The 17,573-nt window shown below is 45.6% G+C and overlaps 2 protein-coding genes across 4 annotated transcripts in view; one reads left to right on the top strand and one right to left on the bottom strand.

The window, feature by feature from the left end:
* The window catches only part of Tg (thyroglobulin), a 175,191-nt gene that overhangs the window by 96,397 nt on the left and 61,221 nt on the right, over positions 1-17,573 (top strand). The gene's annotated exons all lie outside the window — the stretch shown is intronic.
* Positions 7,626-17,573, bottom strand: part of Sla (Src like adaptor) — a 50,527-nt gene continuing 40,579 nt past the window's right edge. For both annotated transcript variants that reach the window (XM_051159579.1, XM_051159578.1), the window contains 4 exons: positions 15,350-15,453; positions 12,617-12,748; positions 9,126-9,270; positions 7,626-8,033 (listed from right to left, as the gene is read on the bottom strand). In XM_051159579.1, the coding sequence (XP_051015536.1) occupies positions 7,820-8,033; positions 9,126-9,270; positions 12,617-12,748; positions 15,350-15,453 (595 nt within the window). In that variant the 3' untranslated portion in view covers positions 7,626-7,819. The remainder of the gene's footprint in view (positions 8,034-9,125; positions 9,271-12,616; positions 12,749-15,349; positions 15,454-17,573) is intronic.

Genomic DNA, 17,573 nt, shown 5'->3' with positions numbered 1-17,573 from the left:
TAAGTGTTTGAAGGATGTCAGAAACAAATGGCAGTGCATTTAAAAATAACCCCTCCATCTGTTTTACACATTTAGAAGCAGCTTTTACAACCACTCCCAGAAGTCCCTGGGATCATGTGAGCTTATTTGGAACTGAGCAAGCAGAAGTGCTTCAATATATTAGCAGCTCTTATAGTGTTCTTTACCAGCAGATGTTTGGCCAAGGGGCGGGAGTTGCGGGTTTATTCCCAACTAAGATCTAGCATTCTCTGCAAACCGTGGGTTTGGGGCTGTTTACACATTCACCCAGAGAGGCTGCTGTGATGATGATTTATAAACTATATTTAGTGGACTGTACTTGGCAAGAATTTCACTACCTTATCTCAGAGTCCTCCCACTGACTGGCACAGGGTCTTTATTTTATTTTCTAGTAGAGATAAGAAATCTGTGGCTTGAAGAATGTCAGCAACTTACCAAAGAACATTCAGCACAGAAGAGACTTCATGAGGGATCAAGACCTAAAACCAAATCATTGGTTCCCCACATTATGTGGCTGCTCCTCTATAATGGAGTTTTCTCAGCATCTAAAGTTGGTGGCACACACCTGAAATCCCAGCACTTAGGAGCAGAGGCAGGTAGATTCTTGTGAGTTCGAGGCCAGTTTATGTTAAGTCATGGGAAAGCTCTTTCTCCGAGGTCCCAATCTTTGCCCCTGTCCCATTGCAGGGGGAAATTTTCACTAGCAACAAGATTCCTGCTTATTAGCTTTGAGGAATTCTGCCTGATTTAAAAAATATTACTTTATTTGTATGGGTATTTTGCCTGTATATATTTTTGTGCCACTATGTGCCTGGTGTCTGCACAGGTCAGAAAAGAGTCTTCTATGCCCTAGAACTAGAATTACAGATAACTGTGAGTTATTGCATGGGTGCTGGAAATTGATCCCGGATCATCTGGAACAGCAGCTAGTGCTCTTAACCACTGGGTTATCACTCCAGTTTTCTGCCTATTGTTACATTATTATTTTCCTGAAAAGTATGATTCTTGTTCTACCATGGCCAAATACATCAATTCTTTCAGGAGTCTAATTATCTTACTAGGTTCTTGACACTTAGCATTGCCTCTAGCTTGTAGCCTACAACCAACACCCAGGAATGTGAGAGGATGGTGACATGGTCTCACAAACTGTTGCCTGTACTTGATGCAGCCTGTCACACAGTGGGAGTGTTCTCTAGGTGGTCTCATTCTACACTGGCCCGACTAGTCTTGAGCCCAGACATTTCTGTACAGACTTCAGAATTATTTTATCAGCAATTTTTTCCCCTAGTTATCTTGCTGGGAATTTGAGTGTAACTTCATAGAATTTAATCTATTGACTTAGGGGCAAATCTACATCATTATGATGTCTTGTCTTTGTCCATGAATTATGCAATAGCAGAACTGTGGTAACCCAGACCCAGAAGGACATACATGGTATATACTCACTTACAAGTGGATATTAGCTATATAATGCAGGATAGCCATAATAAAATTCACAGATCTAAAGAAGCTAAGTAATAAGCAGGACCATAGGAAGGATGCTTAATTCCCATTCAGTAGGGCAGATAGAATAGACACTGAAAGCAGTTGAAGAGAGGGAACAGGACGAGAGCCTACCCTAGATGTCCTCTGAAAGACTCTACCCAGCAAGGGATTGAAGCAGATGCTGAGAGTCACAATCAAGCTTTGGGCAGAGTGCAGCGAGTCTTATGGAAGAGTAGGGGGATGGAAAGACCCAGAGGGCACAGGAGCTCCATAAGAAGACCAACAGAGCCAACCAATCTGGCCCAGGGCGGGGGCACACAGAGGAGACTGATGCACCAAACAAGAACCATGCATGGAGAGGACCTAGGACCCCTGCTCAGATGTAGCCAACAGACTCAATGTGGGTCTCCTAGTAAGGAGAGCAAAGGCTGTCTTAGCCATGGATGCTGTTGCTGCTTTTTGATCATTTCCTTGGCAGGGCACCTTACCAGGCCACAGAGAAAGAGAATGCAAGCAGTCCTGATGAGACTTGATAGGCTGGGGCCAGTTGATAGGGGAGAAAGGCTCCCCCTCTAGTAGGACTAGGGAAGGGGCATGGGGGTAGGACTGGGAGGAGACCAGGGAGGAGGCTATGACTGAGATATAAAATGAATACATTTTTAAAATTAGAAAAAAAACAATATAAAAATTTCTTTGTATCTTTTCATAGGGCTTAAGATCCATGGAATTTTGTATAATCATGAGTCAGGACCCTCAACTTGCTATAGTCTAGCTGTCATGTGAATGGCATGTCAGTTTCTACGATGTTTTCCAGTCAGTAAATACTTGTGTCCAGGTACAAGCTGATTCAGAAATGCCCCTAGCAAAAGCCTTAGTTCACTGTCTTGCCTCCTGGGCACATTGAGCTTTCTATGAAGCTTCTCTGTGGTCAGTGGATAATGAATAGGCATCTTTTTTAAATAATAATTAGTTTTACTTCATAAATAAATATTTAAAAACAATTTGCTCAATGAATATAGTATATTAACAAAATTTTAATTAATTTAGTGTTAGTTTTATCCTAATATATTTTTTTAATTATTTATTTATTTATTCTTGTTACATCTCAATGGTTATCCCATCCCTTGTATCCTCCCATTCTTCCCTCCCTCCCATTTTTCCCTTATTCCCCTCTCCTATGACTGTTCCTGAGGGGAACTTCCTCCCCCTGTATATGCTCATAGGGTATTCACTTACCAGGAAACTGGGACAGAGGGGAGGACATCCTATTGGGACTCTAGATGAGAGAAGCATGGGAGAGTAGCAAAGTAGAAGGATCCAGAGGGTCCTAGAAACCTACAAGTAGAACATTATGATAGGCAGATTTGGGCTCAGGGGTCCCACTCAAATTAAGGCACCAGCCAAGGACAATACAGGTGGTAAACTTTAAACCCCTACCCAGATCTAGCCAATGGTCAGAACATTCTCCACAGTTGAGTGGAGAGTGGGCTATGACTTTCACACGTACTCTGGTGCCTCATATTTGACCATGTCCCCTGGAGGGGGAGACCTGGTGGCACTCAGAAGAAGGATAGCAGGTTACCAAGAAGAGTCATCTCTTTTTCTGTACCGCTGTCTGAGGAATGACACAGAGACCCAGAACCAAAGCAATTCAGAGCACAGGACCTCTTTCTTTCTTTCTTTCTTTCTTTCTTTCTTTCTTTCTTTCTTTCTTTCTTTCATTCTTTCTGTCAGAGCACCTTATGAGATGAGAAGCTGGGCATCTATGATGATTTGACTGAAAATGGACCCCACAGGAACACAGGGAGTGGCTTTATTTAAAAAGATTAGGAGTTCTGGCATTGTTGGAGTGGGCATGGCCTTGTTGGAGAAAGTGTGTGCTTTGAAGTTTCTGAAGCTTAAGCCAGGGCTAGTAGCTTACTCTCTCTTCCTGCTGCCTGTGAATCGAGATGCAGAACCCTCAGCTCCTCTCCTGCACCATGTTGGCCTGTGTACTGCCATGCTTCTCCCTATGATGATGATCAACTAAACCTCTCAACTGTAAGATAGCACCAACTACAAGCTTTTCTTTATAAGAGTTGTCATGGTCATGGTGTCTTTTCACAACAATAGAAACATTAACTAAGTAAAACATTGTCTGTATTACACTCGGGGAAAACTGGTTTCTTATGGAGGCTTCTCTGCCATCACAACGGCCTCATAGGGAGGGCTGAGTCTGATCAGTGGAAGGGTATAAATATCAGCGGGCTGGAGATGGGGGATGGATCTTGGTCCACAAGATCCTCAGCAGACCTCACCCTGGAGACTCACGAGACTTAGGCTTATTCTCTGTCTTTCGTGATTGTGTTACCTAAGGTTTTGAATATTCATCTCACTCATCACATGTTACATATTACATTTCTCTGTAAAAAATCTATCTTGTGGCTATTTTTAAAAGTAAATTTCTGACATCTGCCCTGTGATTCTACTGTCCGCATGACCTGTGTCACCTTCTCTGAGCTCTCCACTCAGAAGATGAGCTCGTTTTGGCTCAGTCTTTGTTTCCTGAGATACACTGGACTTGAAGCAATAAAATCCCCTTTTGCTATTTCATCAGCTGCACCTCAAAAATGTCGGAACATAGACAATGCCATTTGTCTCCTAAGCACTTCATGTTCTGCAATTTTTTTCTCTTTATTCAGGAATTCTCTTAAGAATTTAGATTCAGGAAATTTTTTCTCATCCTCCTGCAAGGTGCGACCCGCCCCATGCACCTTTAATGGTTGTTTAATATGTTGCAAAGACAGTGTCATTTTCAGGGTGTAAGCCATCTGCCTTCTCCCTGGACTGATCTCCTGTAAGAAGGATTATGTACCCCATTCTCATCTTACACTTCATCTTGCCTCAGGGCATAGCAAAAGTTTTCCTTGTGTTCATTTTTGTCCATGAAAAAATTTCCACATGTTCGCCAGGATCACTTGAGTCCAGTGAGAGCAAACGTCTCATAAGTGCCCCTGTGCCTTCTTCCACAAAACCCCTTTCAAACAAGATCCACCTTCCATAGCCTCCCTCCCGAGTACAAAGTGGGCCTGGGATGGGGCAGAGTATCTACCCCTTCTCAGGTGCCCTTTATATTTTTAGGCCATGCACCCTTACTATTGTCTCATAGGCAATATGATGCTGGAATTTCCAACAGTCGCCCTCCATCTAGCATCTAACTGACCTAATAAACAGTTACCATTCTTCTATTTACATCCTTCCCAAAGCTGCCTTCCTCCCATAACCAGGCTAAGCTCCGCCCCTTCTGGCTCTGCAGACTCTTAACCTCTGGATGATGCTTCTATAGCTGCTTCCACTGAAGGCACAGCTCCGGAGTCCTGTGGTCTCTTGTAGCCTTATCCTGCTGACTTGCTCAAGCCCGCAGGACCTGCCATGCTGATACCTGTTGCCCTGGACTGTGTTTCCTAAATCTTTGTGCAGCTATCTGTCGCTTCTGCCTCAGCATCCATCTAAAGAGTCACAGCTACATAGAAGCTGTTATTTTCTGCATACTACCCCCTTCCTCAGAAAGTACCTCTTTGTTAATCGTATCCTGCTCTGTGACATCAGAGACCTCCACGGCCACAAGCATCAGCAGTTAAGTTGAACAGGTGTCCAGATAACGCTTGTGGAAAGAAATTCTCAGAAGATTGAGTAGCTCAAATACCACAAATAATGTGAAGATAGCTATCGTGGTGATCTCAAGAAACCTATTTTCCCCCTTGAGTCCCGCTGTCTCTACTCATGTGAAGTGAGATGGGGACCTAAGCCACAACAATATCTCTTGCTGGCCTTTGTGCCTGTCCTTCCAGTTGAACTCTTTATTGAAAACCAAAACCTTTAATCTCCTGAAAGACATTTTCACACTTCTCAATCCACAGGTCTGTAAATGTACCTTTTATTCACTTGGTGCAATTGTCTCCAAGGCTTACTGCCTCCATCGGCTAACCTAAGCCTATTCCTGGAAGCATCTTGAATGTCTTGAGCCTCTGAGACTATTGAATAAGTTCACCCTTTCTAGTCCTTTCTAAACTCTGGCTGGCTGGTTCAACTCAGCTCTTCTGGCTCAAACTCCTCTCCAAGCTGACTGATTGAAACTGGCTTCTCTCAGCTTTGACTGACTTGCTCTGTTTGACCTCTAACAAACTCTAGAAATCTGTTCTAATCTTCTGGCTCCTTCTCATTCTCTGTTCATTCTGTCTTTACCCGTGTCTAGATTGTTCTTTCCTCAACCTGTCTGTAAAACTTTCCCAGTAAAACTGCTTACTCCCTCTCTCTCCCCCCACACTGTTCTCTCTTAAGTCTCCTCTCTTTGCTCTCTGTTCTCATGAGAGTTGGACAATTTTTTCTGTCCAATCTTTCTCTGATTCCTCACTTTGTATCTCAATTAGAAGTCACTTTCAAACATGGCTGCTTCCTTCTACAAACTAACTTTACCTTCACTATTTGCAATTAAAGGTGTGTACTAAGGAAGTGTCTGTATTCCATCCAGAGAGAGGTATTAAAGGTATATTCCACTGTATTCACTGTATTCCATCCAGAGAGAGGTATTAAAGGTGTATTCCACTGTATTCACTGTATTCCAGCCAAAGTGGTCATGTCGCTGGTTTAAAATCCCTCTACATCAAATCCATTTTCACCCAAGGTTAAATAAGTACTAGTTTTACTTTAATCAGGAATAAATACATGATTTGGCAAAGTGTAATGCTTTCCACTCAGAAGTAGCCCCAAGTGCTATCCAAAGTTCCAATCACATTGACCACAACAGAAATCAGCAGAGAAAATGGTGAGCAGAGACACATCAGGAGCCAGACATCATGGCCTCAGAGCAGAAGTCACTGACCTTGTATGACATTTTCCCCACACACTGGCCAGCCTCTTTGAAATAGCCTTTGGGGAGACCTAGGAGAGCATACGTGCCTCCTGGTGTAAAACACCTTCTCCGGCAATACATGAAGTCGTGCCAGTGCATTTGCTATTGCTACCTGCAGTATGGGTCGAGGTATATGGAATACACATGGTGGATGACAAATCCTACCCATATCTCTACTTCTCTTACAGAGAATCCTAGTGATAAACAGGGATGAGCCATGGCTCTCCTGCCTGCTATCACAGCAAGATATGGGTGTGAGACTGGATGGAGGTGTGTCTTTCCTGAGTGCCCTGTGAGCTTTCTTTCACCTTTCAGGGTCATATATGCCAACATTCAGCTACTCCAGCCCCCCTTTCCCAGGAAGGGGCATTCTTATTCATGCAGATGCCAACCCTTCTTAGGGAAAATGTACAGAATAAATTAATTCCTTAAAGCCGATCATTTTCCTTAAAACAAAAGAAAACAACAACGAAACCTTAAGCATTCTAATCTACTTGATCCAACAGCCCTTATATTCCTGGTAGATCCATGGAAACAAGAGGCCCTTGGGTAACCCTCAGTTGCCCCCAGACCATTGTAACTGTGAGGGTTCCCCCTGTTTCACATTCACTGTTACATGTTGTTGTTCTGCCTGTCTCTCTGACCCAGCTGGAAGCCCAGAGTTAAAAGATGCTTTTCATACTTCTTATTCCCATTTCACCTCAGCACAGTTCTTCACCCAGGCCTCTCCTGATAGGCATGAGGAACCGGGGGTCCCAGAACAACACAGAACCCCAGCAGCTGGATGAGACAAAACTGTCTATCTCAGCAGTTTTTGCTGTAGACCTGCCTCCTGCCCTTCCTGATTGCCCCCTCACTGCCCTATACCCCCTGTAACTTAGCATGGCCATCTACTCCTGCCCACAGGGCTTTGGTGCACACAAATGCTAAAGATCCCACTTGGTTCAGAGCCATATGTCCTTCTGGATAGTGTTTAATGCCACTGGTCCCTTAGAAAGAGAGGAGACATAGCACAAAGGTCTGGCTTTGCTCCAGGTAGAGGTCATTCTTCAGAGCTAAGAAGACCATCTTCCCCATGCTCCTTCTCAGATGGATGCTCTCCATGGGGTCTCAGAGAAGGACTATTTGGATTGCGGAGTATGTCTCCATGCAATCTCTTGCAAGAGTGTTCTGTCTTACATACACACACAGCTCTTGGAAGCACTGACCCATTATACGACGATCCAAACATGATCCAAACATGATGTGGTTCCAAAATCCTGATCAGACAACAGGGAGGAGTTCCTCTGATCAGAATGTAAAGGCAGTCTCTGTGTGACTTCCCTCATTTCCTGGAAGACACTAGGTGAGAACCACGGAATAGAGAACTCTGGCTTCCATAAGGTCACAGCCAAAGCCTTTGTCTTTTGTGAACCAGGTAGGGCATTAATCTTCAAAGTACTGGGGTGCTGCAAAGAAGGAACTCTTGCGTTTGCTGCCATTGTAGATTAGGGAGAGACTCTTCTTCTTCCTGTTGAAAGAGCTGGTGTCATCCCCAGTCAGGGACAGGTAAGATGCAATGCTTTCCCGAAGGCCATAGCTGAAAAGGGATTCATCCACTCCGAGTGGGTTCTCTGCTCCCTCTGGATCTTGCTGCAATCTATGTGTTGAAAGACACAGACAGAAAGTAAAAGAAGAGAGGGATGTTGGGCAGAGTGGGTGATGGGGATAAAGGATGTGAAAAGGACGAAAGGGGAAATGGAAGAGGAGGAAGAAAGAAAGGAGGAAGAAGGAGAGATAGAAGAGGAAGAGGTTAGTTTTTCTATAGATGGTTTGAATTCCATTTCTGGAATTTGGAGGATGTATGAATTGGAAGCCAACATTGCTTTGAGTGGCTTAAACTTCCCATGATAAATCTTAATGGTATTTATTTATTTTGGTTTTTCAAGACACAGTTTCTCTATATAGCCTTGACTGTCCTGAACTCGATTTGTAGACCAGGCTGGCTTTTAACTCACAGATGTGTCTGCTTCTCCCTCCCTGAGTGCTGGGATTACAGGCATGTGCCACTGTGTCAGGCTAAGGAACTTATTCTTTATGATGTTTATAAGAAAACTATCATTTCCCTTGTATCTCTGGCAATTCTGATCTCTGTTTTGCTTTAAGTTAATTGATGAGATACCTGGGTCCATGTTCAATGAGTGCGATGCCGACTGACTACAACTCACAGACATACACCTAGAAACTCAATTACTGTTGATGGAATAAATAGAAAAACTAGTAGAAGTATTCCTTTTCTTTTCTCATTTAGAGACAATGGGTTACCTTAATATTTGGGAGAAATATTTAAGCTTTAAAAATAGATTTTAAATATTACATTTATGCCAGATTTATTTGTGTGTTACCAGCTCGGGCTTTAATAATTAGAAAGATCAGGGTGAAGTGTTTCTGTTTAAAAAGAAATGTGGTGTTCACATTGAAAATGAACTTGGGAAAAGTTTGAGGCTTGCCAAACTGTAGACTCTATATGCTATGTGACTCCCAAGGCTATATTCTCAGAACTCAGAGGCTCCCTTTGCTCATAGTGCCCACAGAGCTATCATTATGGCCAGGTGCTTGCTCATAAATCTTCTTATGCCAGGATCACCTACTATTTGGTGCCCCTATGTGTTTATGGAGGGCACACGTGCACATGTGCGCACGCGCACGCGCACGCGCACACACACACACACACACACACACACACACACACCTGGATGCCCTCTTCCAGTCAAAGGTCTTCTGGCGCAAGGTGACAGGTGACCCAAGGGTGGAAGGTGATGGATGAGCTGTTGGAGCAGGTGTATTCTGTGCCAGGCAGGGTGTGGTAAGCACACAGCATAGACCATCAGCCACCTCTGTGGATGGAAGCACACAATCGTCAGGCATGCCATAGACAGTGTGGAAAACAAAACAGAGGCTCAGAACACTATAGATCCCTGGTTATTTTCATAGGGAAACTGAGGCGAAGATGTTATGGGGCCATGGGAGTTCACCAATGTTGCTATGCCCTGAAGGATAGGAACTCTTGGCTTCCATTTACATGGACAACAAGCAGATGTGGGATCAGAGTCTATCAGTCTTTGGCTTTCATTACAGCTTTGCTCTGATGGTTAGTTACCTCAAGCATCTCTGAGCCTTGCTCTCCCCACTTTCAGAAATGAGGGAAGGAGAAGACAGAAGAAAACAGCAGGAAAAGACCCATTTGAGAGCAGAGGTTCCATACTGGGCAGAATTTTATGTAACTGTACGTGGCTGGGTCAGAGAATGGGCCCATGTACTATAGCACAGGCACCTCCAAAACATAGTTAGCTGTGTTCAGAGTAAGAATACAAGTGAAGCAAGAAAAGAGAGGTAAAGAGAGAAGGAGGAAAGGGTGAAGAGAGTGGAACAAAAGAGGAGACCAGTGAAAAAGCAGAAACAACATAAAAGACCCAGGAAAAGGGAGGAGAAAGCAAAAAGGCAAGACAGAGAAAGTAGGCAATGCAAGAATAAGGAAAACCTTCTGACCCTGAACACTCTGTAGGAGAAAAATAAAAGTGAGGAAAGCACATTGTTGCTCCCCTCCACTGGTGTACAGTATCTGGCCTATAGCACTTCATCTCTCCTGGAACAGCAGGATATAATCCCATGAGTTCCAAACCTTTCTGGCCCAGGCACCGTAAGAAATAAAGATGCTGTTACCTTGGGTACCTCAGGACTAAGGTGTCACTGCCTCCTTACTTGGGTCAAGGGCCTCAGCCCTGTCCTCAGCCCTGGGGAGACCCAGAGGTCTAAGGTGCCAGGAATACAGCAAGACTCCAGAAGGACCCAGCTATCTTGGCCTCAGTCCACCCATCCTTGGGCTTTAGAGAGCGTCTACATCCCTGGTGGCCTCTTTTCATCTGATCTGTGGGTTTCTGGGGATGTCCTTGCCCAATAATAAAACTGTGTGAGGAAGCACAGCAGCCTAGTAGAGAGTGACAGTCCCCACCCCCAATCCTGGTTTCCAAGTGGACAGCATGCAAATCCCAAATGTCACTCACATAGACACAGGTGCCAGAGTTGGGGAACAGCTTGACTGTGTGTGCATCAGAAACAGTGACCTGTTGGGGCTAGAGATGATCAAAGGCTTCTCAGATAGTGAGGGAGGACACGAGGCAGGCATGAAGCCCAGAGACACTGCAGCTCTACTGCATGGCAAGATGGATCCCAAGGGTGTTCTGTTTTACATCCACTCACATGTGGACTGCACAAAGTCACATAAGCAGGTGATATGAGCCATAGGCTGAGCTCACCTCGCCCATTTCATCTCACTGAGCTCTGTCTGAACTTCATAAAGTTAGTAGTTTTATACTTGAGATAGGGAACAAAAAGCCATGGGAATGGGAGCAGCAGTCCTGACCCACCGACTCGGAACCAGTGACGCATGCCAAGAGCAGTGCATGGCTTTGAATAGAAAATAGGTCGTTGGCTGTAATACACCATCTAGTTCACCCTGGCCCGAGCAACTCTGTTCCTGATTTCGCTTTCCCAGTGAGATCTCAGAGAAGAGAGAGGAAATGTTTGGATTCCCAGGCTCTTCTCAGTTTGGCAGAGGTGAGCTTCTTGCTGTAGCCCTTTGGCATACATGATGGTCAGGACTGTCTTTCAGGAAGACACTAAGCTTAATGTCCTTGCTGGAGTCCAGAAGCTCAGGAAGAGACGGGTATGTCTAACCCAGCAGTACGTGGTCTCCCAGTCATGAGAGCTCTAGGGGGTGGCATCAAGTTCATATTTACTATTGTCTATGCAAAAATTCTGGCCAGCTTACTCCTTGTTATTAAAAGTCAAATACCACAAACAACTCTTGTTTCAGCATAGGTAGTTGAAGTCCAGAACTCTCTTCCTCTTTCACTTTTACCTAGCTACTAGCTTTGAGACCATCACAGAAGTGATACTTGTAATTATTTTGCAACTGTCAAACTACATTAGACATTGCACATGGACCACTGTCTTTAGCAGTCATGCAATGCCCTGCAAGAGGCTGTTCCCACCACCTTTAGTGAGCGAGAGGTTGAGGCCTTACCCAGTATCCCCCTAGCAACCTAATTTGAGCATATATATACCTTTCCCATCAGCCATTGCTCAATACCTGCTGTTTCTCATAGGTCAGAAGTGTCATCTATGGGCTCCTTTCTCCTTGCAATGCCCTTCACTTCTTCAGCTAAAGACCCCAAATCCTAAAGAATGTAAGTGAGGTTGCCAATGCAAGGTCAAGCATCTTGAAGGGGAGGGGAGATGTTGGCGAAGCAATACAATGCCATTTTTTTCCTCTATCTGGGCAAGGGAGCCAAGGAGGAAAGGGCTGGAGGAGAGCAATTTCCATTCTGTGCCAGGCATTCTGTTCAATACTTTCCACAGTTCAGCTCCATAGATTCTCACTGTGAGCCTGACAGGTATGAACCATTAGCATCCTCCTTGCACAGAAAGAAAGTGAGTCAGGAAGAGTCACAGAGCCCCAGGTACACAACTGACACCCAGCAGACATAGAATATATAACAGAGGGCCAGGACCCATCTTTGGAAACCTAGCCAACTGCTAATCATTCCTGGTCCACAGACTATAATTCTTTCAAGAACAGTATTTGGAGCTTCTCAGTGTAACACATTTCTCACTGGTAGTACTTTATTCCCACAAGCCATGTAATGCTCTGGCATTGTGGGGATTCTCCCCAACTTGGTCAGCCTAGGAGACATATTTCTCTGCTGGGAACTTGCTGGCGAACATAGGCAAGACCACAACTAACTGACTGAAGCGATAGGGACAGAAAGACAGCAGCATACTCTGGAGACTGCTATGGCTTCCACACAGAAGTGGGGAGAGGTTCGTCTTGAAGGTTGAAAAAGTTTTGACAAGCAGTGAAGGGGAAATGAGTATTATCAGAAAGATGCTCCAGGGTTCCCCTAAGCAGACAAACTCCTAATAGAGAGGCAATGTGTCTACAGTACAAGGCTGTGGCTGTGAACACAGAGCATCCTGGTGTGCTTTGCAGAGGGACATTCTGCTAGCCAGGAAACATGCACAGGGTGTTCTTGTTTAGCCTGAGACAATGAACTAGCATGCACAGATGACAGCATAGGTAGCAGAAAATCAATGGCTTGTCCCAGTGGCCTGTGCCACCTACCAAACACTGTCATGCAGAAGCACACATGGCTCACCCCACCAACCCTGGCTGCTCCTTACCAGAATAATGAGTCACCAGGTCCTCCAGGCACTGGAAGGTGAGCCTTGGCGAGATGTAGTACCAGTTGTTTGGCAGGCGGAAGATGCGGTAATGCTTCACCTGTCTGTGTCTTATGGACAGCGAGTAGAAGCCTGCAAAGGTGACGACAGGGGTCAAGGGCAGCCATAGGGTCCCACATAAGGGTGAGAGGCTGCCTTATCCCATCTTTTAGGTTGGTTCTCTCTAGTGCTTCTACATGTGACTTGGCCAGCCCTAAGGGAATAGGTGGTCGCCTTTCCTCTTGCCCTCCCTTTTATTTTTTTTAGGTAGACTCTGGGATCCTCTGCATTTGCTTAGGGAAGATACAGTCTCAGTGGCCCTTGAGCCCTTCCCAAATGCATGCTGACGTGTTCTAAGTAACTGGTGTCCCCTCCAGCCCCTGACTCTCCAGTGTCACCACATTATATGCTACGGAAGGGCAAAAAGGTTCTTCACCCTTTATGCTCCCTGCACCTTTATTTAAGCCAGATTTTCTTAGAAACTTGAAGCAAGTGGCCGTTGGGTTGTGTTATGAGTCACTGAGAAATCTATAAAAGATATGATTTCTCTTTCAACATCATCAGTGAATGAGAGCTCCTTCAGGTACCATCATCTCTATTAGCCTTGGTGTCCCCTAGTGTAAAGTAAGACCCTTGGGCTTAAGTCAGGTTTGAGTCCCTGCCTCCCCTGCTCCATCCTTCAGCTTTCCTGAAGTGTGGCTGCAGCAGAGAGAAAGGTACTGCCCTCACTCAGTCTGTGCTGCCAGGAAAGGCCTGGGAAAGACTGCCCCTGAATTTCGTACAGAGGGAGACATGGAGGCTCAGGACCCTGCATCAGATGTGTCCAGAGTGATCTCACTGGAGATGGTATCCCTGGGTACAGGCCTCAGGCTTGGCCTCCTGACCACCATGAGGGGCGTATGTATCTAGTTGCATTCCTGTCCTGGTTCTAGAACCACCCATGCTGTGACTTCTTGCCATGTTGACAGGAACTAGAAGTATAGCAAGCAGGCCTGCATTGGCAAGCAGAAAATCATCAGAACTGCGCATAGCCAGTAGGAGGGGTCTGCTACCTGCCTCCACCCTCTGAGGACTGAGGATGGAATGATCTGCCTGTGAGCTGTGATGCCCTGAGTCCTTCATCCCCTTGGTCAAGTGAGCCTTGGAGCTTTGGATACTCTGTGTGTGGAGACCACTGGAGCCTATATATGGCTTCTGTCTCTGTGTTGCTCTTGGGTATGCAGGCTTTGGAGAGGAAGTTGTGCTGAGACATCTATGGTTACATGTTACAGTCACTGCTTCTCCAGAGCCCAGTGACATCCTCAGCATCAAGTGCCCCCCCCCCCCGCCAGACCTCAATAGGTCCTGGGGAAAACACATGAACATCATGTGTTCTCTCCTGTGAATGAGAAACAGGCTGAGTGCTTGAATATGTTTCCTCTATTTAAAAAAGCCTCAGCCCTAGACAAAGAGCTACAGGCAGCTAAGGAATGCTCGGTGTAGGAGACGTAGTCTTTCCCAGTGACTGTTATCCAATACTACATGGTCAGCCCTGAAAACATACATACAAGTTACGTTATACAGTCTGAGCGGATTGTACATAGGTATTTAGGAATATATGTGTATATATATTCACATATATGAATATACAATAATATTATTTTTTTTAAAAGACCATGAATTTGAAAGAGACCAAGTGGGAAGGAGTGCATGTGAGAGTCTGGAGGAAAGAAATGGAAGGATAAACAATGTAATTACATGATAATCCAAGAGGGAAACCTAAAAATATCCTTAAAATGGCAAAAAATAAAAATAAAATAAAAAAGAGAAACAACCAGTTCAGTAATCTGTAGATGGTCTACGAGGCATGTGTAGGATACCCCTGATCTCTACAAGAGACCTTCTGTTGCTAGAGCTTTTGATTTGTGCAGAATTCTTACCCTCGCACTTTTCTGTAAAGTAGTTCTTTACACTGGCTGCCCTGAGTTGGAACAAAGGAGTATGCTGGGCCTGAGAGGGCACAGGGAAGTGGGGGGGCCTGTGTCCTGAAGCCCTGGGAGCATACAGGTGAGGCACTGAGTACTTTCCCAGAAAAAGAGACAATTTGGGGCTGACACTGCTCCCCTGCTTCGAGGGTGATGAAGGCTCTTTGTTGTTTCTCCTTTTACTGACACAGGAAGTCATAACGATAAGGATCTCTGTGAGTTTACAAGCTCACACCTGCTTGTCCTTATTTTCTGAGATGCCCCATTTCACCTGGCAAGGAGGTAACTGCTGTTGAGGGCCTGTGTGCTCCGAGAACACCAAGTATATTCCATCCGAGTCTCGCGATGACTTCTCCAAATACGCAATCTGAGCTCAGAGAAGTGAACAGTCAGGCCAGGGACAGAGCTGGTGAGCCCAGGTCAGGCCTGTCCTGATGCCACAGTCTGTGTGTTGAGGTGCTGCTCAGGCCTGGCATTCACATAGGTTCTTAGCTGACGGAGCTGGGGCCTGCCCTATCCCTATCCTCCTGCTCTCAGGGTGGGTATGACAGCAGGGGGCTGACCACAGGCCCAGGACACCAGGGGGCTGACCACAGGCCTAGGACACCAGAGGGCTGACCACAGGCCTGGGTGGTATCATGTGCATGTGGGAGAAGGGTAACAGATGCATAGCAAAGGCAGCTGAGAGCAAAATGTGCTGTGTGGCCACATGGCTTTAAAAACAGCTCACCTCTCTTAGTTTCACTTTCTCTGATCATGAAAGAACCAATCTTTGTGTCTGGCAGTTGCAGCAGTTCCTCAGCTTTGCTCCTGCCTAGTCCTTCAAACAGCCAGCTAGGAGTGAAGAGGACAGCTGTAAGTGGCCACAAGAAATCAGGACTGGCTAGCACAAGAGTAAACATAAACTTGAATGTCCGTTGCTAAAAAGCTACCAAAATTACACAGACGAGGGAAAGCAACTGTTGCTTCATCCATTCATCCATTCATCCATCCATTCATTCACTTATTCATTTTGCAATCTTTCAACTGAAGTGCCCTGAGTAGCCATTTGTGCCCAGTGTTAGGTAAAGAACAACTAACGATGTGCACTCTGAGCTGTTTCTTGCCCTGCTTCTCAGCACTGACTGGAGCAGGCCCTGATCTTCTTCCATCAGGTTTGTACACTATGTGGTGCTGGACTGTGTGGTTGCCAGCCATGTCTGTGCAGCCTCACACTCTGCCAAGGCAACACTTCCAACATTGCGCTGTTGTGCTCCCTTAGGTGTCTGGGGTGTCACCAGTGTAGGTTTGGCATAGGTTTGGGAATGGCAAGAGTGGACAGAGGTGACAGGGAAGGGAAGAGGTGCATTGTGGCCCCGCTACTGAGCAAGCAGCGCTCTCTCCTGCTGCCGTTCTTCATGTTGAAACAGAATTGTCACTCTGTGTTTGTATGTTTCTCACTGTTTTTACTTAATGGTGAGACTGGATAACTGCAACACTGCACAGTCACCAAACAGAAGCGGAAGGAGCAGTCTCACAGTACAGTGACATTCAGGGTGCTGATAGGAGGACACTGCACCAGAGCAATCTGAGTCCAAATCCAGTGACTTCTGATTACTTTTCATATTGGTCTCTCCCCAGTTCCTGCCAAGGGGGAAATGTGTTGTTGGTAGATGGCCAGCATATGCCTCACGCAACAGATGCTGTGTTTTAGAGAAAAGACTGTTAACTGGCTGTTAATCCCCGGGCCTAACCCAGGCTGTGGAGAACAGTAACACTTCAGCCTTTCGCCTGTATTATTCAGCAAGGCACACATAGGCTAGGTTGAAGCAGGCAGGCTGAGCACCCCTGAGCACCAGGCTCCAGGACACCACAGGTGCAGAAGTGGTTCTGTGGGCTCAGTATCATGATCACATTCCTTGTTATGCTTTATTTTCAAATTTTCCAGCTGTGCCCAGGTGCAATAAGATACATGATATGTTAGTCTTAATGTAAATGGCAAACATTTGTACACTCAACCCCCTCACAAGGTCCTACTTGTAACTGAAGAAGGGATATGAATTGTTTTAATGTGTTGCTACTCTATTAAGCATGTGAAGGCAAGCCCTCACCTAGATCTCCTAAACAAGTAAGACGTGGCCTCACGCCCAAGAGGGAAGCCTGGAGACCAGATTCAATACATAATTTTTCCAAACTATTATCAGTCGAGAGAGCAAAATTGTGCGTTCTGAAGGGATATGAAATTCCTTGGCCATTCTAGTGTGCTTTCTTTCTTCCATTTCTGTGCTTTGGGGAATGCTACCACATCTATTAGATGGGCTGGCTGATAGGGCCAGGGTTATGTTAGTCTTCTGGCTTCTCACCACCTCAGCTCCTACAACTACCCTATGCCTTCGCTATGAAGGAGCACGTTAGTGTGTGCTGGTTTATAAGTGATGGCTAACTGCTATCTCCCCTAGCAGTCATATCTGATCACCCTCCGCGCATTGAGTACAGGTGACTAAGATCACCAGTAGTGGAACCAAGAGTGTGGACATTGTTTATATTGTCTTCCCAGTGGAAGCCTGTGGAGTCTGACAAGTTCTTTACCACTAGAACAGTGGTGACTGCTTGCTTCCTGCTTCCTCTCTACAGTGTACGTGTAAGCTGAGGTTTGGCTTTCGTACCCTGACAGAGGAAGAGCCTGTGGTATGACTAGGCTAAGCCATATTCTCAAGGCTTAAAACCAAAGTCCACTGAAGCCTCCCAGGAGGCTGTAAGGCCTCTCTACCTGTCTGTAGGAGCAAAGAGCCCAGTGTGCTGGCTGCTCCTCTGACTGTGGCTGCCTTTAGTCAGGGAACAGAGGCAATCCTTGCAGAAATGTGCTCCCCGTACTGCCCGGGACCCACTGGATTCCTCTGAGAATGTTCCCTTCAGCAGTGTGATTCTGCATTCGTACCCCCATCATCCTACACTGTGAACAACTGAGAAGCTTG

Source organism: Acomys russatus, chromosome 17 (genome assembly GCF_903995435.1).
Source record: "Acomys russatus chromosome 17, mAcoRus1.1, whole genome shotgun sequence".
Taxonomy (NCBI): Eukaryota; Metazoa; Chordata; class Mammalia; order Rodentia; family Muridae; genus Acomys; species Acomys russatus.
This window is presented reverse-complemented; position numbering and strand designations above follow the sequence as displayed.